This window comes from Taudactylus pleione, unplaced genomic scaffold (assembly GCF_031769625.1).
Source record: "Taudactylus pleione unplaced genomic scaffold, aTauple2 ptg000225l, whole genome shotgun sequence".
NCBI classification, from domain to species: Eukaryota; Metazoa; Chordata; class Amphibia; order Anura; family Myobatrachidae; genus Taudactylus; species Taudactylus pleione.
The window spans coordinates 9,517,414-9,541,990 of record NW_028284627.1 but is presented as its reverse complement, the minus strand read 5'-3'; the positions used below and the strand labels follow the sequence as shown (position 1 = coordinate 9,541,990).

At 41.2% G+C, this 24,577-nt stretch overlaps 2 protein-coding genes across 3 annotated transcripts in view; one reads left to right on the top strand and one right to left on the bottom strand.

Moving 5' to 3' along the window:
• The window catches only part of LOC148517249 (uncharacterized), a 270,769-nt gene that overhangs the window by 138,014 nt on the left and 108,178 nt on the right, over window positions 1–24,577 (bottom strand). The gene's annotated exons all lie outside the window — the stretch shown is intronic.
• RFX4 (regulatory factor X4) overlaps window positions 12,881–24,577 on the top strand; it is a 122,733-nt gene continuing 111,036 nt past the window's right edge. For both annotated transcript variants that reach the window (XM_088478928.1, XM_088478927.1), the window contains exon 1: window positions 12,881–12,927. In XM_088478928.1, the coding sequence (XP_088335054.1) occupies window positions 12,885–12,927 (43 nt within the window). In that variant the 5' untranslated portion in view covers window positions 12,881–12,884. The remainder of the gene's footprint in view (window positions 12,928–24,577) is intronic.

Sequence of the window (24,577 nt, the reverse complement as noted above, 5' to 3'; positions counted from 1 at the left end):
CACTTACTGACACAAACACACCACATACTGAAAGATTCCCTTTATTGACACCACTTATTGGCACATTATTATACATACTGCATATACTCGAGTATAAGTCGACCCGAATATAAGCCGAGGTACCTAATTTTACCCCAAAAAACTGGGAAAACTTATTGACTCGAGTATAAGCCTAGGGTGGGAAATGCAGCAGCTGGTAGTATTCCCCCTGGTAGTGCCCCCAGTAGTAATCCCCCCCTGGTAGTGCCCCCAGTAGTAATCCCCCCCTGGTAGTGCCCCCAGAAGTAATCCCCCCTGGTAGTGCCCCCAGAAATAATCCCCCCCCCTGGTAGTGCCCCCAGAAGTAATCCCCCCTGGTAGTGCCCCCAGAAGTAATCCCCCCCTGGTAGTGCCCCCAGAAGTAATCCCCCCCTGGTAGTGCCCCCAGAAGTAATCCCCCTCTGGTAGTGCCCCCAGAAGTAATCCCCCCCTGGTAGTGCCCCCAGAAGTAATCCCCCCTTGGAGTGCCCCCAGTAGTCCTAATAAAAATAAAAAACTTACCTGAAACCCCGCTCCTGGTCCCGCCACTGCTATCAGCTCCTCTGGCCGCTTTGCATTATGGGAGAGACGTCGTCATGACGTCTCTCCCATTACCCACTGCGGGAGGCGGAAGATGGCTCCCGCAGTGGGAGCAGCAGCAGCCGATGAGAGTCTGACAGACTCTCATCGGCTGCTGATTACAACAAACACACAGCTGCCAGCTCTGGCAGTGTGTAGTGCTGACTGAACTCCGTCCGGTCAGCGCTACACACGCGGTGCAGCTGTGTCACAGAGACACAGTCTGCACCGCGGCCCGCATGGTACGCTACTCAGCTGCGTACCATGCGGGCATGACTTGAGTATAAGCCGAGGGGGTGCTTTTTCAGCACAAAAAATGTGCTGAAAAACCCGGCTTATACTCGAGTATATACGGTACATACTTACTGACAGATCCCACTTACTGAAATACACCACTTACTGACACACACACTTACTGACACAGACTTATTCCTTTATTATACATTCACACAGCACAAGAAGTCACACACAAAAATGTGCAGAGATTTTAGCTGGATACACACCAGAAAAATGGCTGACCCGCCAACCCCGTGGCCAATTTGGTAAGCTATATACACGCTTACCAATCAACCGCTTGATATGTCTGGCCAGACATCACAACTGCCCGTCCTGTTGTGATGTCAGTGTTGGCGGTTGTACTGGTGGTTGGCTGGTTGCAGGGCCAACCTGATATGCCTGTGAACATCATCATTTGCTGACATGTCGGATGTACAAATCTGCCGATCCGCTACCGATCTATCGAACAATCAGTGGAATATCTTTAATGGGTGCAGGGTGTGCAGTGCACACGGGCCCCTGGGTCCAAGGGGGCGGACACCGCACACCCTGCCCCCATTTATTCAATACTTACTTCTCTGGGGTCCCGCGTCGTCGGTAGCTGCACTGTGCAAATCACCGCCAAAATAGCACGGTGGCCACTGTCCAGTCATTTTGCGCATGCACAGTAGGGAAATCACCAGGAAAATGTCTGCCATGCCATTTCCCCGGTGACCGACTCTGGCATAGCACTAGAGTCTACTCTAGTGCAAGGAGTGTGCTGTGCTCAGTGCGCTGCCGGGTAGAGAGGAGGGGGCCTCAGGCGGTGACTGCACATGGGCCCCCTCCTCTCTTAATATGCCCCTGCGAACAATATATCTACAAGTGTGTATCTACCAATGGTGGCTCCAGAGGTGGGGCTGCAGCGCAGTCCAAAATTCAAATAGAGGAGCCAAACCAACTGCCAGTTAGTCCTGGCTGGCGATGTTTGGGGTGGCAGTTGGTGTGGTTCCCCTATTTGAATTTTGGACTGCGCTGCTGCCCCATCTCAGGAGCTGCCACTGGTACCCATTTGGGAGGGGTGTGTCCAAACTGAAACTAAATTGCAGTGTACAAATAAAGCTGTCCAGCCTTGGTGGGCTAAATGGAAATGCAGCCAGTATTTACCATGCATGCAAATAAATGTATTTGCATCCCTTACATTGCAGCATGGTTTGTTCCAGATACAGTTACAGTACTTACTTTTTTGCTTTGCTCTCAACTCAGAATCAGCCTCAGAATGTTTAGTAACATTGAATTGCCTGAAAGAGTTACTCCCTGTTGTCTTGTCTCTCCAGAAATAAAATATTGTTCACATTACTTTTATATTTCAGCATTTTAGTGGTCTGCATAGATTTGTTTGTAGAACAATTACAAAGTATGATGGTTACTTAACATTATAGGATTCCACCCATGAAGATTGTGATGTTTACATCCCAGCAGTTGTCTTGACCTCTTTGAAAAGGAGGTGATAGTTCCTGTTATGGCACATTAGCCGGGAAAGCCCAGAAGCCATTCTCTGCAGGGATGTGTAGATTCACAGAGTGCAGCAGCTCTGGTGTGGTTAAGCAAAATAACACACAGTGGGGTTATCAAACCTCTACAGTAAACCTAACTACAGGTAGATCTACTGGTAAATAGTAGCGGTTGGGTGACTAAGGGCTCTATTTATTAACATTAATTTTACTAAAATAAAGTGAAAAAGATTGTTTTCACACCCTTTTCAAATTATTTTAGTATCACCTATAGTTATTACAGGGCAATTGGAGTAGAATTCGTAAAATTCTACTCCCACCCCTAAGTATCACTTATATTTCGTAAGCAGATCGGATTTCCCATAATTGTAATGGGAAATGTGATCTGGCCAAAGTTACTAAAAATAAAATCTGAAAAAATACGGGGGAAAGCCCTGTGATAATTATCCAGGGTCTCCCCCGGTTGCCAGACTCCTGCTCCGCTCTAACGGGCAGAGCAGAGCCCGGAGCCGGTCCCAGTGATCAGCTGTGTGGTCTAAACAGACCACACGCTGCTTCACTGTAAAAAAAAAAAAAAAAAAAAAAAAAGAGTAAAAAAACCCCAAACTTACCTGACTCCAAGAACCAGAGTTCGGGGCTCCAGTGATGTCCTCTCTCTGGTCAACTGGTCTCCCATGCTGCACTGCAGCCCAGTCATCACCTGACAGGCTCCCAGTGCAGTATGGGATATCAGCTGACCGGAGGACATCACCGGAGTCCGGATCATGCAGGTAAGTATAATTAAGGGAGAGGGGGGGGGCTTGGCGATGGGAGTGGGGCTTAGCAATGGCGGCCGGTTGGCGCATGCGCGGGGCACTTGTCACTGTATTTTTTTGCGAAAATACCGTGACTAGTGTGCGAAGGGGATTCGCAGGGACAGAGCTTTCTTGCAAGCTCTGTCCCTGCAAGGGATTTGTAGTAAATTCCTGTGATATTGCCTGAATTCACAATGCGAATTCAGTCGGTAATATCACACTACAATCTGCATTACCAATGTGGATTGTAGTAAATAGAGCCCTAAAGGTGAGTACACACCTAAAATATATATGTGCAGATGATGGTTGTTCATACACACTGACCAACCATCATCTGCCATCTGGCCACAGGTCCCGCTGACCGACGGTCGCGTCTCGACCCCCTCTCCGCAGCCTCTGCAGCTAGTGTATGTGCGAACCACTCTGAAAACCCAACCAGCGCATTGCGTTACTCTGCGTGTACTCATAAAGGTGCTATTGTTTCAATCGGTTCAGTCGCTATCAGAAATCGAGCAGCAAAGGACGTTCCTGGGTAGGTGACTGGGAGGTGGCCTGAAGTTAACGCAAAAAAAGTCAATCTCTTGGGTGTGTTATGGGATGTTGCAGCGTGTCTGTGACAGTGGCTGCATTCAAATGCCATATTCAGATTGAGAAATTGCCCCTGCCATTGGGCTGGTGTAGGTGGTAATGGTGTGACAGACGATGGCTTGTCAGGAATCACCAGCAGTGTTAAAGGTGGGCGTCTCAATGTTTGCTCATTCAGGCATACTGGTACACAAGGGGAGGGCTCACTATAGCGTTTGTACATTATCGCTGCCCCAACAGTTGCAGGAACGGACGCAACGACTTTTATCTATGAATAAGGCCCATAGTGTTTACATCAGGTCTACTTCATAGTCCAGCACTCACTGCATTTCACTCTCCAGTACTGATAGAAGATATGTGATGTATGTGGGAGCAAGATCTGTTTATCAAGTACACAGACAGAATTTGCAGATGTACTAGGTGATTATTGATGGCGTAAATAACACCTTTTTGCCAACATTTCCTATTTCACCTATATTGTAATGGTATTTCACCAGATTGGTAGTTATCGTAGTTACTAGCTCCTATTAAATGTAAGAAAGGACCGTAATTGCATTACGTAGTATGATGTCTCAGAAATTGGGATTCAAAACTCCAAGGGGGAGATTTACCAGTCAACGTCACCTGCAAATTGGTCCTATAAACTCATTATATCAGCAAGATATTGTAAACAATTGGGCAAGCTGCTGTCGATGGTGCACTTAATGCATCTTTACGTTTAGTCGATGCTGAAAACAATGTAAATAGTTGATAAGTAGTTTTTTTAATCAAGCATCTTTCTACAATGGTTATTTTCAAGAGAACTAAGATTACTTGTCAGTGTCCATATAAAATACAGTATTTTAATGGGATTCCAATGACACCATAAGTCCGGGGTGTGAGAGTTGGAAACTAAATGCAGTGAACACTTCAAATCAAATCAAATCAATTTATTGTCCACATAAAATGCGTCATCGAAAATGTAATGCAAGATACTCACAATCAATAAATTACATAAAACAATTAAAAAAATGTAAACTAACTATTGCAGCAGGGAAGAAACTATTCCGCATCCTGCTAGTGCGACACCTAAGACATCTAAAACGCTTACCAGAAGGCAAAAGAGAGAACAGAGAATGACATGGGTGGCTATGATTGGCGACAATCTTATTTGCTTTCGAAGCACACCTTTTAATATAAATGTCTTCTAGCCTAGGTAAAGACTGACCAATAATTCTTTCAGCTGCCCTAATCACTCTAGTCAATGATCTGTGATCCAAACACTTGGAATTCCCATACCAAACAGTGATAGAATAAGTCAAAAGGCTCTCAATTATACCACAATAGACATTCACCAATAATGGCCTAGATAATCCACTTGCTTTTAATTTCCTAAGAAAATACAGGCATTGCTGAGCCTTTCTTACCACTGAAGAGATATGCGACGACCATGACAAGTCCTCCGAAAAATTAATACCAAGGAACTTAAAACCACCAACCCTCTCCACTTCAACACCATTCAAAAATAAGGGACGGGGAGCACTTTCCCTGGACCTCCTAAAATCTACCACCACCTCTAGTTTTCTTACTGTTTAACAGCAACTTATTGTCCTCTCCCCACCTAACACGTTGATCTGCCTCAACTCTATAACTATCTGATGTATACAAGGAGTATAGGAAGGGACTTAATACACAACCTTGAGGTTCTCCTGTATTCACAACAATTGGTGATGAAAGCAGATCTCCTAACCTAACCGACTGCGAATGGTCAGTCAGGAAATCCAGCAACCAAGTACAGATAGGCACATCAAAAACCAATTGCTTGGAGTTTAGCAATAAGTAAAGATGGTACTACAGTGTTGAAAGCAGAACTGTAGTCTACAAACAACAATCTAGCGTAAGAATCCTTGTTCTCTAGATGACACAATACCTTGTGAAGAACCATAAGAGCAGTATCTTCAGTAGATCTATTAGATCTATATGCAAATTGATAACTATCAAAGACATCTGGGATGCCACCCTTAAGGCGTGCTAAAACCAATTGCTGAAAACACTTCATCATTAATGAAGTAAGACCAATAGGACGAAAATCGTTTAGGCCAGAAATGGACGTGGTTTTAGGGACTGGGATCATTGTAGCAGTTTTAATACAAACCGGAACAATACCTTGGGTAAGTGATTGATTAAAAATAATTGTTAGGATACCTGATAATTGATGAGCACACTCACGCAAAACCTTGCCTGGAATACAGTCAGGACCGACAGCCTTCCTAGAACTAGTTTTCTGCAGGCAACACCTGACGTCAGCCTCAGCCAGGTTCCAGGAATCAACTGATGCAAGATCACTTATGGGCATAGCACAGGTGTTATCCGCAACCTCAAAACTAGCATAAAAATTATTAAATTCATCAGCCGAAGGGCCACCTGCCTTGGGTCCACCCGAATTTGAAGCTTTATAATTGGTTAGATGCTTAATCCCCTGCCACAAGGAATCACCAGATTCACTAAAGTGACACTCCTATCCTATCAGAATAAGCCTTCTTGGCAAGTCAAATACCCTTCCTCAGATCACACCGGGCAACGGTATACGCTAAACAATCCTTTGATTTGAAGGCGACGTCTCTAGCTCTCAACAGAGAACGTACATCGCCATTCATCCAAGGTTTGTCATTGGGGAAAAAACATATAGCCTTTCTGTATGTCACACTTTCTATACAGCAATTCAGATACAGTAATACCATTGAGGCTAACAGATCCACATTAATATAAGAACCCACCCTGGCCTCCTCTAACAACTTATAGATGTTAGAGGTATGAATACACTTCTCTTTCTTTAGTAAATATTCATTCTCTGAAGAAGGGAGTGAATATAAATCTTATAGTGATATGTCTCCCACAAGACTTTATTTGTGCTTCACCTACAGAACAGTTAAGCCGCATACACACTAGACGATTTTCATGGACGATAACGATATCCTTCAACGATATATCATTCAGTGTGTATGCAGTGAACGACCAACGATGCGCGCTCCCGCGGGTCATTAACGATGTCTTTTGTCATCCGTACATGCAGGCCAATCTAACGATATCATCAAGAATTGCCTTTTCAGAGATGTGGCAGGATGGCTTCACTGAAAGATATCTTTAAAGATCTCTATCGGTGTGTACACCAAATATCGTCTGTGCTGCACTACAGACAGTTCAAGGGAAATCTTTCACCAATATTGTTCATACAGCACATTGTCTACTGTGTATGAGCCTTTAGTCCCATTTATCTGACAATGGAGTCCAATGCATATGGGAGAAGTCTGCAGGAATGAGTAAACCAGGTGATCAGGTAGGATATTTCTCTGTAGTGTTACGGATCACTCTTTGGTCTGTTTTAGTTGCTCTGCCCGTCATCAATAGCTGTTTACTAAACTGTCTCTTTATGATAGGATTTGTTCACACAACCACTTATTAAGCTATTTACCACTGTTAAGAGTATTTACCATTATCTCTAGTAAGATAAAACACCTGAAGGTTCAAAATCCAGTCTTGTTGTCAATCTTTCAATGTATTTGTGGGCAGGGTCATAACTGGGGGTGTGTGAGCTGTGCCCTGTAGGCATCACCGTCGCTGTCCTACGGCCCTTACTTCTGGCTAACAGGGTGCCTGGAATTGTACCCTGCTCAGGACCGGTTCTACCGTTAAGCATGGTACGCAGCTGAGTAGGGCGCCACATAGTGAAGGGCGCCTCAGCTGCGTACCATGCGGGCTGCGGGCAGACTGTGTCTCTGTGATACAGCTGCACCATGTGTGTAGCGCTGACCGGACGGTGTTCGGTCAGCACTACACAGTGCCAAACACACAGCCGCCGGCAGCTGTGTGTTTGTTGTAATTAGCAGCCAATGAGAGTCTGACAGACGCTCATCGGTTGCTGCGCCCACTGCCGGAGCCATCTTCTGGCTCCCGCAATGGGTAATGGGAGAGACGTCATGACGTCTCTCCCATAATGCAAAGTGGCACAGGAGGATGGACGGAGGAGCTGATAGCAGCGGCGGGAGCGGGGTTTCAGGTAAGTGTTTTTTTTTTAATTATTATTACATGTGTCTCTACTGGGGGGGGGGACTACTACTGGGGGATTTAATGATGAAAGAAATTACATCACCCGCACAGGTATTTGTATCTCATACTACTGGGGGCACTACAAGGGGGGGCTACTACTGGGGGCACTGCATAGGGGGACTACTACTGGGGGCACTATATAAGGTGCTTATTACTGGGGGCACAAGGGGCACTGTACAGTGGGGGACCACTACCGGGGGCACTGTAAAAGGGGCACTGCATAGGGGGGGTACCAAAAAAATGTACTCGCTTACCAAAAAATTTGGGCTAGGGCCGGCCCTGGCCCTGTTGCCTGGTTTGCTGCCGTAGTGCCACTCGGAGCGTTCTATTTTGCCTCCAGACAGGCACCCTGCAGTCTGAAAAGCCAGTCAGAGCATCCTCAGTGCAGCACTTATCCGTGCTGGGGGCCCAACCTCCTCTGCACTACGTAATGATGTCATGCACGCGTTGTCATTACATCATGCGCTCAGGGGGCAGCACAGGGCACAGTATTGATGATACCCTTGACATTTGGACAGGCTCCGCCTATCCCTGTTCTCTGACAACTCCCTAATTTAAATTAATTCTCTTTATCATCTGACTTGGCCCATACTCTCTGGTGACGTCCCTTATAGTAGTCTTCTGGGAGGGGTAATATTCTGTCAGGAAATGTCAAGGAACCTTCACCTTTAGGGCAGGTGCAATCTAATGCATGTACAAAAACTGGACCAAGTAGTTGGTACCAGGAATCCAAATAATAATTGGGGGACACTCGGTAAGAGACAAGTACGTAAAAGTTATTGACCAACCGTTCAACTTTAGCCCACACTTGAAACTCATTGGGCTAAGTAAGGGAGTAAGTGTAAGAAAGCTGAAAATGTCACAGCACTGGCAATAACCAGCAGTGACATCAGGGAAGGTTCTATGTAGCCGGCAGGAAGCATGAATGAGTGGAATATATTTTAACCATTCATCATCTTCTTGTATTTTACTAGTAACTGCACAGACTGTGGGGGTGATTCAGCAGAGTATGGAATTGCAAAGATGCACGGAAGCAGCTTTGCAATTCTGTCTTTGCTAAAAAGCAAATGCCGCAGGAGGTGTCTGACACCTGCTGCCATGGCCTTGCCACTCCCGGAAAACATAGGCGACAGTTGTTGCTTTAATAATTATTTCCATCATTTATTGTGCAGGCCATACCTGCTATTTTTTTCTTAGGGTCACCATTTATTGAAGCTATTTGCCAAAAATGGCACATCTTAAGAAGTGGCCACATTATTTCTGTATGGGGCTATTAATTATGACGATATAGCAGCAGATATAATAAATATCGGTGGTGGTACCTCTGTTTTTGGAAGCAAAAGCAATCTCCACTTTTATGGGGTCTGCAAAAATGCCCAATTTATTAAGCTCCAGAAAGATTAGCTTTTCAGAACTTGACCCCTGTAGCTAAAGCTATCTTTAGATGGCGTTACCACTGTAGACTCTAGGCTACATGTTTGCACTTTTTTCAGAGAGAGATCCTTCAGCTCCCTCTCCACCAGCCAACTGTATAAATGAACATGCGCGGTCCGATGACCTCACATTCGTATTAGACAAGCCTGGTCCCACCTGGCCGCAAAGTGATCCCTTTATCATTTCCTCTTCACTGAGCCAGGCTCTTATCGGAGCCACTGTCCCTGCAATAGAAATGTAATATCTAACCAATATAATTTCTTATTGCCTTGCTACGTATGTGGCGATAATAAATTATAATTAACGGGGGACTTCAACGACTGATTACAATTTAACACCACAGTGTCTAGTCTACTGAAGCTTGCCTTGCTCTGTGCCCACTACTTAAAGATGCACAGTGGATTGCTGGTTCCCTGATATTCGGCTTAGTGGAAGAGAAGGTGTATTGTTACAGCGCAGGCGGAAATTGACCACATGAACATGCCAATCGTGGCCAGTCACCTTGTGGTCATGCTAGGGGGCAATAGTGGTTGCACCCATCAGATTTAAATAGATTGTTACCAGGCATCATAATGTTAATGGTGTAAAAGTGCGTACACACGGGACGATTTTTGAACAATTTGTCGTTAATGACAAATCGTTCAAAAAATCGTTGTATTGCCCCAAAACGATGAATGAAAACTACAAATGCGCGCTTCTGTTTGTAGTTTTCGTTCATCATCCGAACTTCCTGTCCAACCTGACGATATTGTCAGGTTGGACATGTTCGGGGATGAAGGAGGGTGCCCGGTATTGAACAAAATCGTTCTTGATTTCGTTCAGTGTGGGTGCTCAGTGTCATTAACGACACTGAGCACACCCCTGCCGGGGACACACGGGACGATGTTCGTTCAGGACGCACATCGTCCCGTGTGTACGCACCACTATGATTAGATTCAGTAGATAGACAGCAAAAATTAGCTAGTGGGTGTATTATTCTTTCATTTATAAGGCACTACAAGGGTTCTGTAGTGCCTTTCAGGGTGATAAAACTGACAACAAGAAATGTAATTAGACAGTATATAAAATAAATCCACTTGGATACATAAATACAGTGAGCATATAACGTAATTACAGTATGTAGAAAAGACACAGGGCAGAGGGAGTTTATTAAAGGGTATTGTATATTTCAGCTTATCATATAATTTACTCACTATAATATAATTACTATTATATATATATATATATATAAAAATAAAACATGCACTCATGCAGCTTAACCTACTGTAAAATTGACCATGATGTATTACTATAATGAAATGAGATACAATCCAATATCCAATAATTACGAATATTTCCATTATTTATTTTCTTTTTTGTAGTATAGTCCTTTTCATTGATTGAATGAATCTGAGGAATAAAAAGCCTGGCCAAAATGTACACCAACCAATACTGCTTTATCTGCAGTAATGAGCTTAAAGGTTTTGTCATCACCTACAGTAATGTTAAGACAGAAAAGGCGCAGACCCTTCCCTTATACAGAGGCTGAGGTCAGGATACTCTACTGCACCTGTCAGCTCTAATGAGACCTTAATGAGTCCCAGGCAGTGGCATCACTTTAACACAAGGTCATGAAAAGGAAAGTGATAAGGAGAGTAACAATTAATAGAGGGCACACTTCCTATACATGTATATATTTACAATTTATTGCAATACCTTAGAACCAACATTCCCTGAATTATTAATAATTAATATTAATATATATATATATTTTATTATAGTGCCACAATGGCTCTGTAGCACTATATATATTTATATATATATATATATATATATATATATATATATATGTGTATATATATATATATATATATATATATATATATATATGTGTTTGTATGTATGTGTGTATATATATATATATATATATATATATATATATATATAATTACCTCTTTATTAATAGTTTTTTATATAGCACCATCATATTCCATTGCCCTTTACAGTGGGGATCAAAACAAATAATAATACATTTGTTTTGTTGCCCATTGTAAATTTAAAATGATACTGGGTAATAACAAACAGACAAAGAGGTAGAAGGGCCCTGCTCGCAAGCTTACTATCTATATGTATAAATGTTATAAAAGGTAGAACAGGAATAAATAAAATGGAAATTATGTAAATCATGTATTTATTTTGCCACTTAAAATAGATGTCACATATCATCACTGTATATACAGTATTTTACTTTTTGTTCTCACTTAAGACCAACTTCAGTGCTACTGAACTCCGCCAGCCTGGTCCTGAGTCAAATGTGTTCCGACACCCTGGTTATAGTCACTACACAAGGGTATAATAGTTTTATGCTGTTCTTCAAATGTAAATAACTTCTACAACTTTATTAACCCAGGTTTGGATCAGGCGTTTGGCAACGGCAATCAACTCTTTATAGCAGAGTTACCATGTAGATCTTTTCCAGGTACAACATTGTGGGGAAAGTACGAAGAAAAGATATGATTTGTGCTGCTTTAGAAATCTCTGGTAAGGGAAAGTGATTTAGTGAGAGATTCCTTGTTTCCTGTCTAACACTGGTATAGTTTGCTGTTTGCGGAGGAGGGAGTACAGCTCTTGTACATGGTGAAAGCAATTCAGCTGTAATCTCCTTTCTTTTCCACTGCAGGAGCTCTATTCATATTCTAATCACAGATTTTCTTCACCCAAAAAAAAAAAAAAAAACTCCAGCCACTTTATCATCGCCCAAAAGCCCTGGCTTTTCACTTCTAACTTTCAGCATCAACTCTTAAAACTGGACTCCATGTAAAATCTATTATTTTCCCAAATCCCTGAAAGACATCAGGATGACCCCCTGGCATAATGTCATTTCTGCAGGGCATACAGGACATAAATGCACCCAACAAACATTTACAGGAGATGCAAAACTTTGCAAATACAACTGATTTCTACACTTAGACAGTTCCTGCAATATGTGCACCTAACTGGCGTCAGTGATCATCTGTACACACATGTATGCATCAGGTGCTGATATTATGCATCACGTCATAGTTGATAACACAGTAAATATATTTATTTCTGCTCAGGCAATAAATTAACCCCCCCCCCCCCCCCCCCCAAAAAAAAAGTATCTGGTGATCATTTCAGTGTGCAGTTAAGTTATTGTGCGAAAAGTGTGGATTCTTGCACTGGAACATGAGTTTGTGTGAGGATGGAGGGCATGCCTGTGGAAGTTTAGGTAATAAAAAAAGGGTTTTATAATAGAAAGGGGGGTTGAAGTGCTGGGATTGCATAGATTTAAGCCCCCCTTTTCGGAGGAAAGTCTTTATTATTCAAAACAGCATCACAAAGGACTTCACATTGAGCCATGCCACATCCCCATCTGACTACCAGCTATTCATCAGGCAGGCTGGCCTATCAATGACATGTCTCCCATCAGGACTCCTATAAAATGATGCTTTTTCCCATGCAACATCAGCAAACATTGTGACTGGTTTGCCTCTGCCCTGCTGGATTATCAAGTGTCCATTTTCACTCTGTGCTCCCATCACTGTGTACATTACTGAGATAAGGGGGGGGGTCTCACATCCCCAGGATTTTGGTCTTCTTAACTGCCCATGGGAAGAACATGCATTGTGGGTTATTGGAGGAACCAGACATGGATTCCACAGGTTAGTCCAAGTTTAATTTTCATTAACTAATTCAGCTCTGTGACTCTCTAGTAGCCCCTCTTCTGGCTTTTTTTCTGGGGTACACTTTAATCCTCCTACAAAATTAACAAGAGGACACATGCAGTATATCACCTATCTGCTCACTGACCATCAAAGACTGCACATGCTCTCTGCAGTATTGTTTTTTTCTCCCATATATAATAATTGCTTTAAATAAATGCCATTAATTATTTTTATATAGACTATAGTTTTATGTAAATATGATCAGATGGGCATGCAGTTTCCCGAAGGGTTATATTCAGGGGGTCACACAAGGTTGACATTGCAGCAGCGTGTTACAGAAATATAGATCAGGACAACCACAATTAAGTTTTATTGTTTAAGATGACTTGGTACACAACCATTGATGCCCAAAGTGAACATTTAAGTTATTCCTTGCATGCATTATCATGTGACACTTTATGGACACTAACGTGCTCACATTTAAAGAGAATACGTATAGATATATATATGGTATTAGAAGACTCACAGCATCACTTGTTGATCTTTAGCAACTATTTTCCTTTTTATACACCTGCTGGCTGGCTGGGATGACTTGGACAATCTAAACCCTGCAGAACCCTCATAAAGTATTAAAAAATAAATTGCATATATTATTTATATGTTATATTTAAGAAATATATAATAATAATCATATTACAATTTAATCCTGTTTATTATTAGCCTGTGTACTAAAACATACGTATATTTATTCCTAAAACTTAAGTGCCTGTGATTTGAATTGTATCTGTTTAGAGATGATGTGTTGCTTTAGGATATAGATATCGGATTAATCACATCACTAATCTGACGTCCATGTATAGATTATTAGCAAGGGACGAGTAGTTCTGGAACATTTGGATTCTCTTTTTCATGAACTATTTTTTTTCTTCTGTTTTATTTATCTTTAGCAAATTAACTTTATCCTTTACTCCTGTGCAAAAGTAAAAATGTATATATATATATATATATATATATATATCTCCATTAAGCCTTTTACCACTACATCTTTACACTTTGATTGTACTATAATGAATCCCCAGAGTGTTCTGCTAAAATCTTAAAGGAACAGGACCTAAACTAAATCTTAATTTTAAATCGTATTTGTAGCTTGTACAAGGTATTAACTCAATGTTTATGGAACACATTACCTTTCTAAATAGTGAGAATGGTAGGGGAAGAATATTTAAAAGTATTATAGTTCAGCCATTGATAAGCTTGTTCCTATACAGGTCAGATTAAATTTATTGAGATTAAGCTGCTTTACAAAGCAATTCAAACCGCAATAGAAAATGTATTATCACAAGTGTGCTATTAAGGAATTTAACAGGAACTGCTGACATGCAAAAGAAAGGAAGAGTTTTGCATATTTTTGTGCAAGTTAGTAACTTAAGTTCTTCCAATAAACTTAGAATAAAGTAACACATATATATACACATACATACACATATTATATTTTTTTACTAAACTTTTAAATTATAACCACATAACTCACACCATAATAACAGGGAGGGAAATACTTGATAATGTCGGTTAACTCTACTTTTAATCCTAGGATGGAACAAAATTAAAATAACATTTCACCTCTTAAAAGTACTATGTTTAAAACATAAACTAAAAAAATTAAGCTGCACCTTTACATATATATATATATATATTTTTTTTTTTCCACAAGGTATATACTTTAACAATATGCATGCTACCAAACATACAAACACAGACTGAAACTCACATGCATTCATACAGTATACTTTCTCACTATTGGAAATATTTATTTACAGTACTTGTGTGTAATATGCTATCCATTAATAGCCTATATTGCCCAGGGTCATTAACCACTTTACTATGCTGAAGCAACAAGTGTTATGTGCACTGAGTCTTATTCAGTCAGGATAACTGACTGCATTTAATTTCATTTCAGATCACTGCATTTTATTTCATGAATTATTTTATTTCACTGATCAAAAAGTTAAGTAGAGCATTACTAACTAATACATTTATTATTATAAGATGTAACAAAACTTAATTACAAAATGAAATAAATAACTTTTTTGTCAGAATTTTGTTTATTATGGGAAATATGGTAATAACACTGTTAATTGTTATTAATGGAAGAATATTGCTGTGTTTTTTTAATTGCATTATTATGCTTTTTTAATAGAGGCTATATATTCCTTGTTTTTTTGTTATTTTATTTGGTTTTATTCTTGGTTGTTTTTAATTGAGACAGTTTACGTAGCTTTAATAAACTTCAAAATTGTTTTAATACTGATAAAAAATTAAATCCAGGCAATCTAACATTTAAAAATGTTTTTTTGTACTAGACAATTTAAGTCTGAGGGAAATAAGCTAAATATATTTTAGTATTTTTGGTATGTGCTTTTGTAAATAAATTATTAATGAATATTGTATAAGTCCGTCCTATTTTATATGATAAATATGAATCAGAGAAATAGTTAGCTGTAAACCCTGGAACACATTGGTTGACAGTATATATTTATAATTGGTTAATGCTGGTAATCTGTAAGAGACATTTTGGAAAAGTTACTTTTGGGAGCAGTGGGTAAAGTTTTCCTGGGCCCGTTCCTATGGTAATTGTCCCTTGGCCCGTTGTCATGGACACCACTGTGGAGGAAAGAGATTCGCGACAGCAAAATATTATGAGTTAGCAGTTCTGTGCTAAAGAGCACCAGGCAAGCCGCTTCTTTCAGGAATCAAAAAGCAACAAAAGGTATTGAGTGTTCAGGCAGTAGGATCCAATTGAGCATGCGTGTCGTCACATCATGCAGGATTCCTGCGGGCTGGAAATAAAACACAAGCGTCTGTACAACACCCCGTGAACACAAATTACAATGACTGGCTAACCGGCCTCAGTCACCACATCTATCCCTCTTCAGGGGAAAAGGCAAGAGTATGAAAGGGGGGATTGCAACTTTACCATTCTTCCAAAATATTCATATTTCATGTATATACATACGCTATACATACTACAATCATATATCTGTCTATCTAATATGTATCTCTCATATACATATATCTATATTATCTCTCTTTCTACATATCCATCCATTCAACTGTCTGTCTATGCCAATTTATCTACTGTATCTAATCTCTCTCTAATATGTACCGTTGTCTACACACACACACACACCCTACCCACCTAGCTATATCATATCTACATTATATATCTATGTTTAATTATCTAATATTTATCTCTCAACATAGCTATCTATGTTGTATCTATCTCATGTCATATATCTATGTATCGGTGTCATATCTATTTAATTATGTATGTCATATTTGTCTCCTATCTATCTATCTATCTATCTATCTATCTATCTATCTATCTATCTATCTATCTAATATTTATATCTTACATCTATCTCTTACTGTATTTCTCATATCTGTCATATTTTTCTGTCTTTCTCTCTCACGAAGCTCTGTCACATCTATCTATCTATCTATCTATCTATCTATCTATCTATCTATCTATCATCATTATCCCTTACACCTATCTCATACTGTATCTATTTAATATCTATTTCTTCATCTCTTTAATATCTATCTATTTATCTGTCTATCTATCTATCTATCTATCTATCTATCTATCTATCTATCTATCTATCTATCTATCTAATATTTATATCTTACATCTATCTCTTACTGTATTTCTCATATCTGTCATATTTTTCTGTCTTTCTCTCTCACGAAGCTCTGTCACATCTATCTATCTATCTATCTATCTATCTATCTATCTATCTATCTATCTATCTATCATCATTATCCCTTACACCTATCTCATACTGTATCTATTTAATATCTATTTCTTCATCTCTTTAATATCTATCTATCTATCTATCTATCTATCTATCATCTGCCATTATTATCCCTTACACCTATCTCATACTGTATCTATTTAATATCTATTTCTTCATCTCTTTAATATCTATCTATTTATCTGTCTATCTATCTATCTATCTATCTATCTATCTATCTATCTATCTATCTATCTATCTATCTATCTATCATCTGCCATTATTATCCCTTACACCTATCTCATACTGTATCTATTTAATATCTATTTCTTCATCTCTTTAATATCTATCTATCTATTTATGTATCTATCTCAAACGCTCTTGTAGATTCTTGTAGAAATATCAAGCGCTCAGTCTCCTAACCAGTCCAATACCCTTTTTTAGATTAAACTTTCGTACATTATTGTTGTACTAATTTATTTTTAAACATAGAGCAGTGCCATAATTTCTGACAATCATTTCATACATGACCTCAGTGTCCCTATGTCCCACCTTACCTATACTCAGCAAGTCACTGAACTGAATGACCCGTCTCAGTACTTGCAATCTGTTACTAGATATTTTAAGCCTTATGCCCCCCCAAAAACTTAAACATAATCCATTTCACATTTAAAAAAAAATATGTATGTTATAATTACTGTTTAATAGCACATTTGTTTACATACAAAAACTTTGCCTATGTCATTACTATGGATCATGGCGAAAACGTGGACCATGTATAGTACATATTGTGATAATAATGGGCCTGATTCTAAGGTGGATGTATACGCAGTGTGACGTGCGCTGTGTAAAAAAATAACACATTGGTGTCCACGTCTGATTAGGCCCAATGTTGTTGTACAATTCATCCATTTAATGATCCATGGTCATACAACATGTGTTACCGCTAAATTAAGGTGCAAACAAAAAACTCCTATTCCTTGTTTCAAAGCTTGTATGTTTACGCCAAGTAAAAGTATGTTATGTACCAGTGTTTATTGGAGAAGAGGACAATGTATACACCCTTATACTGCAATACTAACAGACGGAAGACTATGCTGGGGCATTACTAGTATACTGTATAGCAGTACTGAGATGCTGTCTTAAAATAATCTTATCAAGAGATTATAACTCTTCAAAGCTTTTGCAGTGGTAGAAGCAATAAAATGTCTGCCTTTAGTGACAATAATCAGGAAATAAAAGTTTATTTGTAGTTAAAAAAAGAATCATAATAAAATCACTTTAATTTTGTTTAATGCTGAAATGCTTAATTGACTGCAATCATTTTTGTTGCTATAATGTACATTGGTAGAAAGGAAAAGAGGGAAAGAGAGGGCTAGTCGCTGAGGCACTCTTAATTATTATTAAGAGTGCCCCAGCGACTAGCCCTCTCTTTCCCTCTTTTCCTTTCTACGTATGTAATACTGGGCTGTGGGAGCACCACCAACAAAAATTATTGATACAGTTGTATCTAAAAAATCTAAAGGTTGGTTTCTACTAATGATTATTACTATTATCCCTACTTTGAGTTCTGTGCGGAATTTTCTCTTTTTTCTTGTACCATAATGTACATTGGGCCTGATTCAGCAAGGATCACATTTGCAAAGCTGCACGCAGGCATATACTGTAGTGTGTAGTGCACGCAGGCAGCTTTGCAATTGCGAACCTTGCAATCATGTAAATGCAGCAGGAGGTGTATGACACCCCCTGCTGCATTTGGATCCCAGCACTGAGACGGAGGTCGCAGGCTGGGATCACCATCGCGACCATCGATGGTCGTGATGGTGGACGGCACTGGGCAGCCAGCCAGCTGAGTGAGCCTCAGTTTACTCAGGCTGGCCAGCTTGCGATCCCAGAACAATGCGTTGATCGATGTAGATCCTGGGCTTGCCACTCCCGGAAAATGGGGCATATGCCCTCGTTTCTGGAAACGCTGGCTGACCCTGTCCACTCACTACCCCTTAAATGCCTCTGCCTGTCAACCAGGCAGAGGCATAGAAGGGCTTGTGTGCCACTATGCAGGACCCATTCTGCGCACACGCAGATTCCCAATAATCGGTAATATGCGATCAGCAGTACACTGCTGAATCAGGCCCATTATTCATAGAAAGGACATTAAAGTGTTAGACTACTGTAAGTTGATGATGTAATCGGAAATACATAACTGATATATGGAACATGAAAAGTAGTGATAAAGGGCATGATTCAGCGGTGGGCACTGCTGTGTCCGCTCTTGTGTCTGTTGCCAGCAGCCGCGACTGCGATTATATGTAAATGCTGGTATCAGCCTTCCCCTGGTGTATTAGCCTGCTTCTGAATACGCAAGGACTGAGAAGCCTAAACTCAGTGTCTCTGTACTCTGTAATGCCGCTGGTGATTCTTTAGACTCCACCATCATTGCACCATCACGCTCAACATCGACACTTGCACCATCCCTATTGCAGGTGCGCTGGTGCAGTTTCTGCGTCTGATTATGGATCCATGACTGCGGTTGTGTGGGTGTGAGCGCAGCTGCTATCACTGACATGCTCGCGACACTCCCATAGCACGCCCACGAGACAAACTTTTTTGCGTTCACGTCAGGTCACCGCCCAGGAACGCCCATCATTTTGCCGCCCCATTTTTGACACTGTCAGTCTTGATCACAGCAGCATCTTTGTGCTTACACTCTGTGTAACGCATGCGCTGTAGGGGATTTCTGATTTTTTTGCACATGCGCAGGCACAAATAGGTGCTCAAGTACTGTACATGAACATCGGAATTGCGTGCGACTCTGAATCAGGCCCAATCTGTTTGTATAGAAACTATAAATTTTGAGAAAATTGTCTTTTCACGTTTTATCGGTGAAAAAAAATTAAAAATAAATCAAAAATATTATTTCTATTCAGATCTTTCAAGACAGTTTAACGTTCCAAGAATACACATATGCCTTATGTAATAGTCTGCGACATGCAGGCACGGGCCTGAGTCTGGTGGTTTGGCCCTTATTTTCAAAGCAGCAATCATTTAACACATAAAACTAGCCTAACTCGCCGGTAGGCAAGGCCAAGATACAGAAACCTATCTTCTACATACAAAGGGGCCAATACAGCATTGAATGCAAGTCAGACGTAATTGTTCCGAAATTGCATGCACAGAAATAAATACCTATATTTGCCTGTACTGAGAGTTATACGCCTCTCTGTGGTCGGACTGCACCCATCTGTACGCTCGGTTTCATAGCCATCACCGTGACCAGTGCATACATTCACCAGCGCCAGCTTTGATGCAATAGATGCATCTGAAACAGACACAACTTTGCATCTCCAATTCTGTTTACACACCATTAGTGAATGTAGCCAACACACTCCATGTAGACTTAGATGTCAACCTTGGCATTCTAAAGTAACAAGACACCTACAGAAACTCTCAAATAAAGTAGAATGTCGATGGCGTAAATCTCTTGCTCCTAGTGACTTCCTCACATATAGGACTATCTACCACTCCTAGCAAAGGCTCTGGAGTCTGGACACTGCCAAACAAACATATTTCCAATCTCTCTTCTCTGCTCAAACTTCTAACCCCAAGTGACTTTTAAATACATTTTAATCACTTCTTACCCTCCCACAACCAGCCCACTAACTACTATCAGTGCACAAGATATTGTTTGCTATTTCAAGGACTAGATTGATAAGATCTGAAATGAAATTACATGGTCTTCCCCAGCCAGTGACCTCCTCAATTCCCTACCTGAACCCTCTGCACCTTCTCTTCACTTTATCCCACATATGAAAATGAACTATCTGCACCAGCGTTTTTCAACCGCTGTGCCGTGGTACACTAGTGTGCCTCGAGCGGTTGTCAAGTGTGTTACAAGGTAAATTTGGTCAGAACCAACAGTTGGAGCCGCTGGTCAGATACGCCCTTACTGTACTGTGGACCGGGTAGTGCTGAGCTCTTCTGGGAGGCTCAAGCGTGCGCGGGCCATGACCTATTTAGATGCGGTGGCGTGACATCACAGGTCACTAATGCCGCATTGCCAGCCCGCCTGCCTGAACGTTGCTGACAGCTCTGCACTGTGTGCACCCCCAGCCAAAGAGGGACAAGTAGGGGCAGAAAAATTTTTATTATTTTTTTTGTGTGAAAGCCAGTTTGATTTGCTTTTGGTGGTGAGTAATGTGTTTTGTTTTTTTTTCTTTGGGGGCCAGCCAATGGTTTTATTTTTTGAGGGGTGCAATGTGGTTTATATTTTTTGTGTGGGGGCCAGCCAATTATTATTTTTTTTGTGGGGAGCAATGTGGTTTTAATTTTTTCGGTGTTTCCAGCCAATGTGATTGTTTTTCCTGTGGGGAGCAATGGTTTTTTTTTTTTTCTGTGGTGGCCAATATATGTGCATTTTATCCCTGTGGTGGGGGCCAATGTATGTGCATTTTATTCCTGTGAGGGCCAATGTATGTGCGTTTTATACCTGTGGGGGCCAATGTATGTGCATTTTATCCCTGTGGTGGGGGCCAATGTATGTGCGTTTTTTTTCCTGTGGCGGCCAATGTATGTGCATCTTATTACAGTGTGGGTCAATGGATGTGTGTTTTATTTCTCTGGGTCCAATTTATGTGTGTTTAATTCCTGTGGGGGCCAATGTATGTGCATTTTATCCCTGTGGTGGGGGCCAATGTATGTGCATTGTATCTCTGTGATGGGGGCCAATGTATGTGCATTTTATTCCTGTGAGGGCCAATGTATGTGCGTTTTTATACCTGTGGGGACCAATGTATGTGCGTTTTATCCCTGTGGGGGCCAAGGTATGTGCGTTTTTTTCCTGTGGCGGCCAATGTATGTGCGTCTTATTACAGTGTGGGTCAATGGATGTGTGTTTTATTCCTGTGGGGGCCAATTTCTGTGTGTTTTATTCCTGTGGGGGCCAATGTATGTGCGTTTTATCCCTGTGGGGGCTAATGTATGTGCGTTTTATCCTTGTGGAGGCCAATGTATGTGCGTTTTATCCCTGTGGGGGCCAATGTATGTGCGTTTTATTCCTGTGGGGGCCAATGTATGTGCGTTTTATTCCTGTGGGGACCAATTTATGTGCGTTTTATTCCTGTGGGGGCCAATGTATGTGCGTTTTATTCCTGTGGGGGCCAATGTATATGCATTTTATTCCTGTGGGGGCCAATGTATGTGCTTTTTTTCCCTGTGGGGGCCAATGTATGTGCATTTTATCCCTGTGGGGGCCAATGTATGTGCGTTTTATTCCTGCGTGGGTCAATGTATGTGCATTTTATCCCTGTGGGGGCCAATGTATGTGCGTTTTATTCCTGCGTGGGTCAATAGATGTGTGTTTTATTTCTCTGGGGCCAATGTATGTGTGTTTTATTACAGTGGAGGCCAATGTAGTGTGTTTTATTCTTGTGGAGGCCAATGTGTGTGTGTTTTTATGTGGGAGCCAATATATATGTTTTTTCCGGATAGTGTGCCATGGCAATTTTAAAATCTTGCGTAGTGTGCCTTGAGTTGAAAACGGTTGAAAATCGCTGCTCTACACTTTTCTCATCCTCCTACTCTACTACCTCTACTCCCTCACAAATCAATAGTGCTCTGTCTTCTGTGCTCATCCGAACCTTAACTAAAATCTGTAATTTCTCTTTCTCTCCTGGTATTTTCTATCATATTCAAGTATGCAGGGATTATTCCTATTCTGTAAAAAACAAACAAACAGAATTTTGACCCGAACTCTCCCTCAAATTACTGTCCTATCTCCCAGCTCCCATGCCCCTCTTAAACTACTTGAGAGACTTTCCTACATTCGCCTCACACACTTTCCTCACCTGCACAACTTACTGGACCCCCTTCAGTCAGGCTTTTGTTCCCAACACTCCACAGAGACAGCACTGACTAAGTTAGTGAATTATTTGATCACAGCTAAGTCTAAATGCCAGTCACTACTTATTCTTCTGGATCTCTCTGCTGCATTTGACACTGTTGACCACTCTCTTCTCATAAAAACACTACAATCCCAAGGTCTTCAGGACACAGCCCTATCCTGCTTCTCATCCTACTTCTCAAATCGCTCTTTCAGTGTTTGTTTCTCTGAATCCACCTCCTCTTTGCTGTCTCTCTCAGTTGGATTACCGCAAGGCTCAGTCCTAGGTCCTCTGCTTTTCTTAATCTATACTCTAAACTTATCCTACCTTTGGCATTTCAGTATCATCTGCATGCGGAAGATACTCAAATCTACCTATCCTCCCCAGTATTGTCACCATCTGTATTGGTCCGTGTTACTGAATGTCTTTCTGTCATTTCACCTTGGATTTCACTCATCACTTCAAACAAAGGGGCATATTCAATTCCAGATCAAAGTCCCATTCTTTTCCCTGGCATCACTGGTTTTCCATGCGAAAAAGTATCACGCGCATCTCCGCTTATCCCCGTATTCAATTAGAAATCGGCGAAAACGGGACCCGGCGAAACTGTAACATTCGAAAAGTACTGTCAGATTTGGGGAAATCAACCTGAGACCCCCCCAAAAGATGCACTGACATTGAGGATCACTCTAGATACCCCGAATAGCCCTGCTGAAGGTATTTGGGGTACTTAAATGCTCTAAATAGCTGCTATTTAGCGTCTTTGCAGAAGTGATGAAGAATAGCATTTAACATATTTTTATAGTGAAAAAAGTAGTCCCAGCAAATTTGGGGTGCCAGAAAATGGATGCTAGCATATTTTTAAGTTGCTAAAGTGAGGTTTTAAAAATCGTTAAAATTCCACCTGCCACAAGCACCTGCAAACTTAAAAACACATGGGGCAAACTTACGCAGTTTACCTTTGGAGGACTGTCCCAAGGGTCCAGGGGGGTTCCCGCAGCTTTCACCCCCAAAACCCCAATTCTGCACTTTTTTTCCACACCTATACATAGGCAAAATTTTTCTGCAGGTCCCATTGCATTGAGTTTCCGCACCAGCGAAAAGTCTCTGGAATTGAATACGGAGGAAACTTATCGCATGGCGAAATTACATCACTCTAGATACTTTTCCGCAGAAAACTGCTTTTCGCACCTAATTGAATACGGCCCCTAATCTTTCAAAACATTAATAATATATCCACCAGCCAATAGTAGTTACCAACCTGATATCTATATCACTGCTGATAACTCGGCAATCAACCCTGCCCCACAAGCCTGCTGCCTATGTGTCCTTGACTCTGAAATATCCATTGTTCCCCACAATCAATCTATTTTCAAATCCTTTTATAAATATATACATCTCAAAAACATATCTGGAATACACTCATATCTTACACAAGATACTGCAAAAACTCTAATCCATTGCCATATCGATTACTGCAGAATCAGTATGTAATACCGCCGTTCGCCGGTTCAAATCCTGACACGAGAAGCCCAACAGCAGGGATCCTGACGCTGGCTGGTAAGAACCCTAACTATCCCCTCTCTCCCCCCTAACCCTCCCTTAGGGGTGCCTAACCCTAAAACTCCCAGGGTGTTGCCTAAACCTAACCCCCCCTTCCTGCACCCTAAACCTAACTCTCCCCAGGGGGTGCCTAACCCTAACCTACCCCCGGGGGTGCCTAACCCTAACCCTCCCCCCTAGAGATGCCTAACCCTAACCTCTGCCCCCAAATCTAACACTAACTCCTCTACAATCCCTAAACCCATCCCTCACCCCCTGCGGCTAACGCTAAGGATGCCCCGGGCTTACCTCGTTTGGGGTGTCCTTCGGCGTTCTGCCGTCGGGATTCAGATAGGCATCGTTTTTTGGACGCCTTTCTGAAGTCCCCCGTTGTGCTTCTCGTGTCGGGATATAGACCGGCGGCATTTAGTCCGC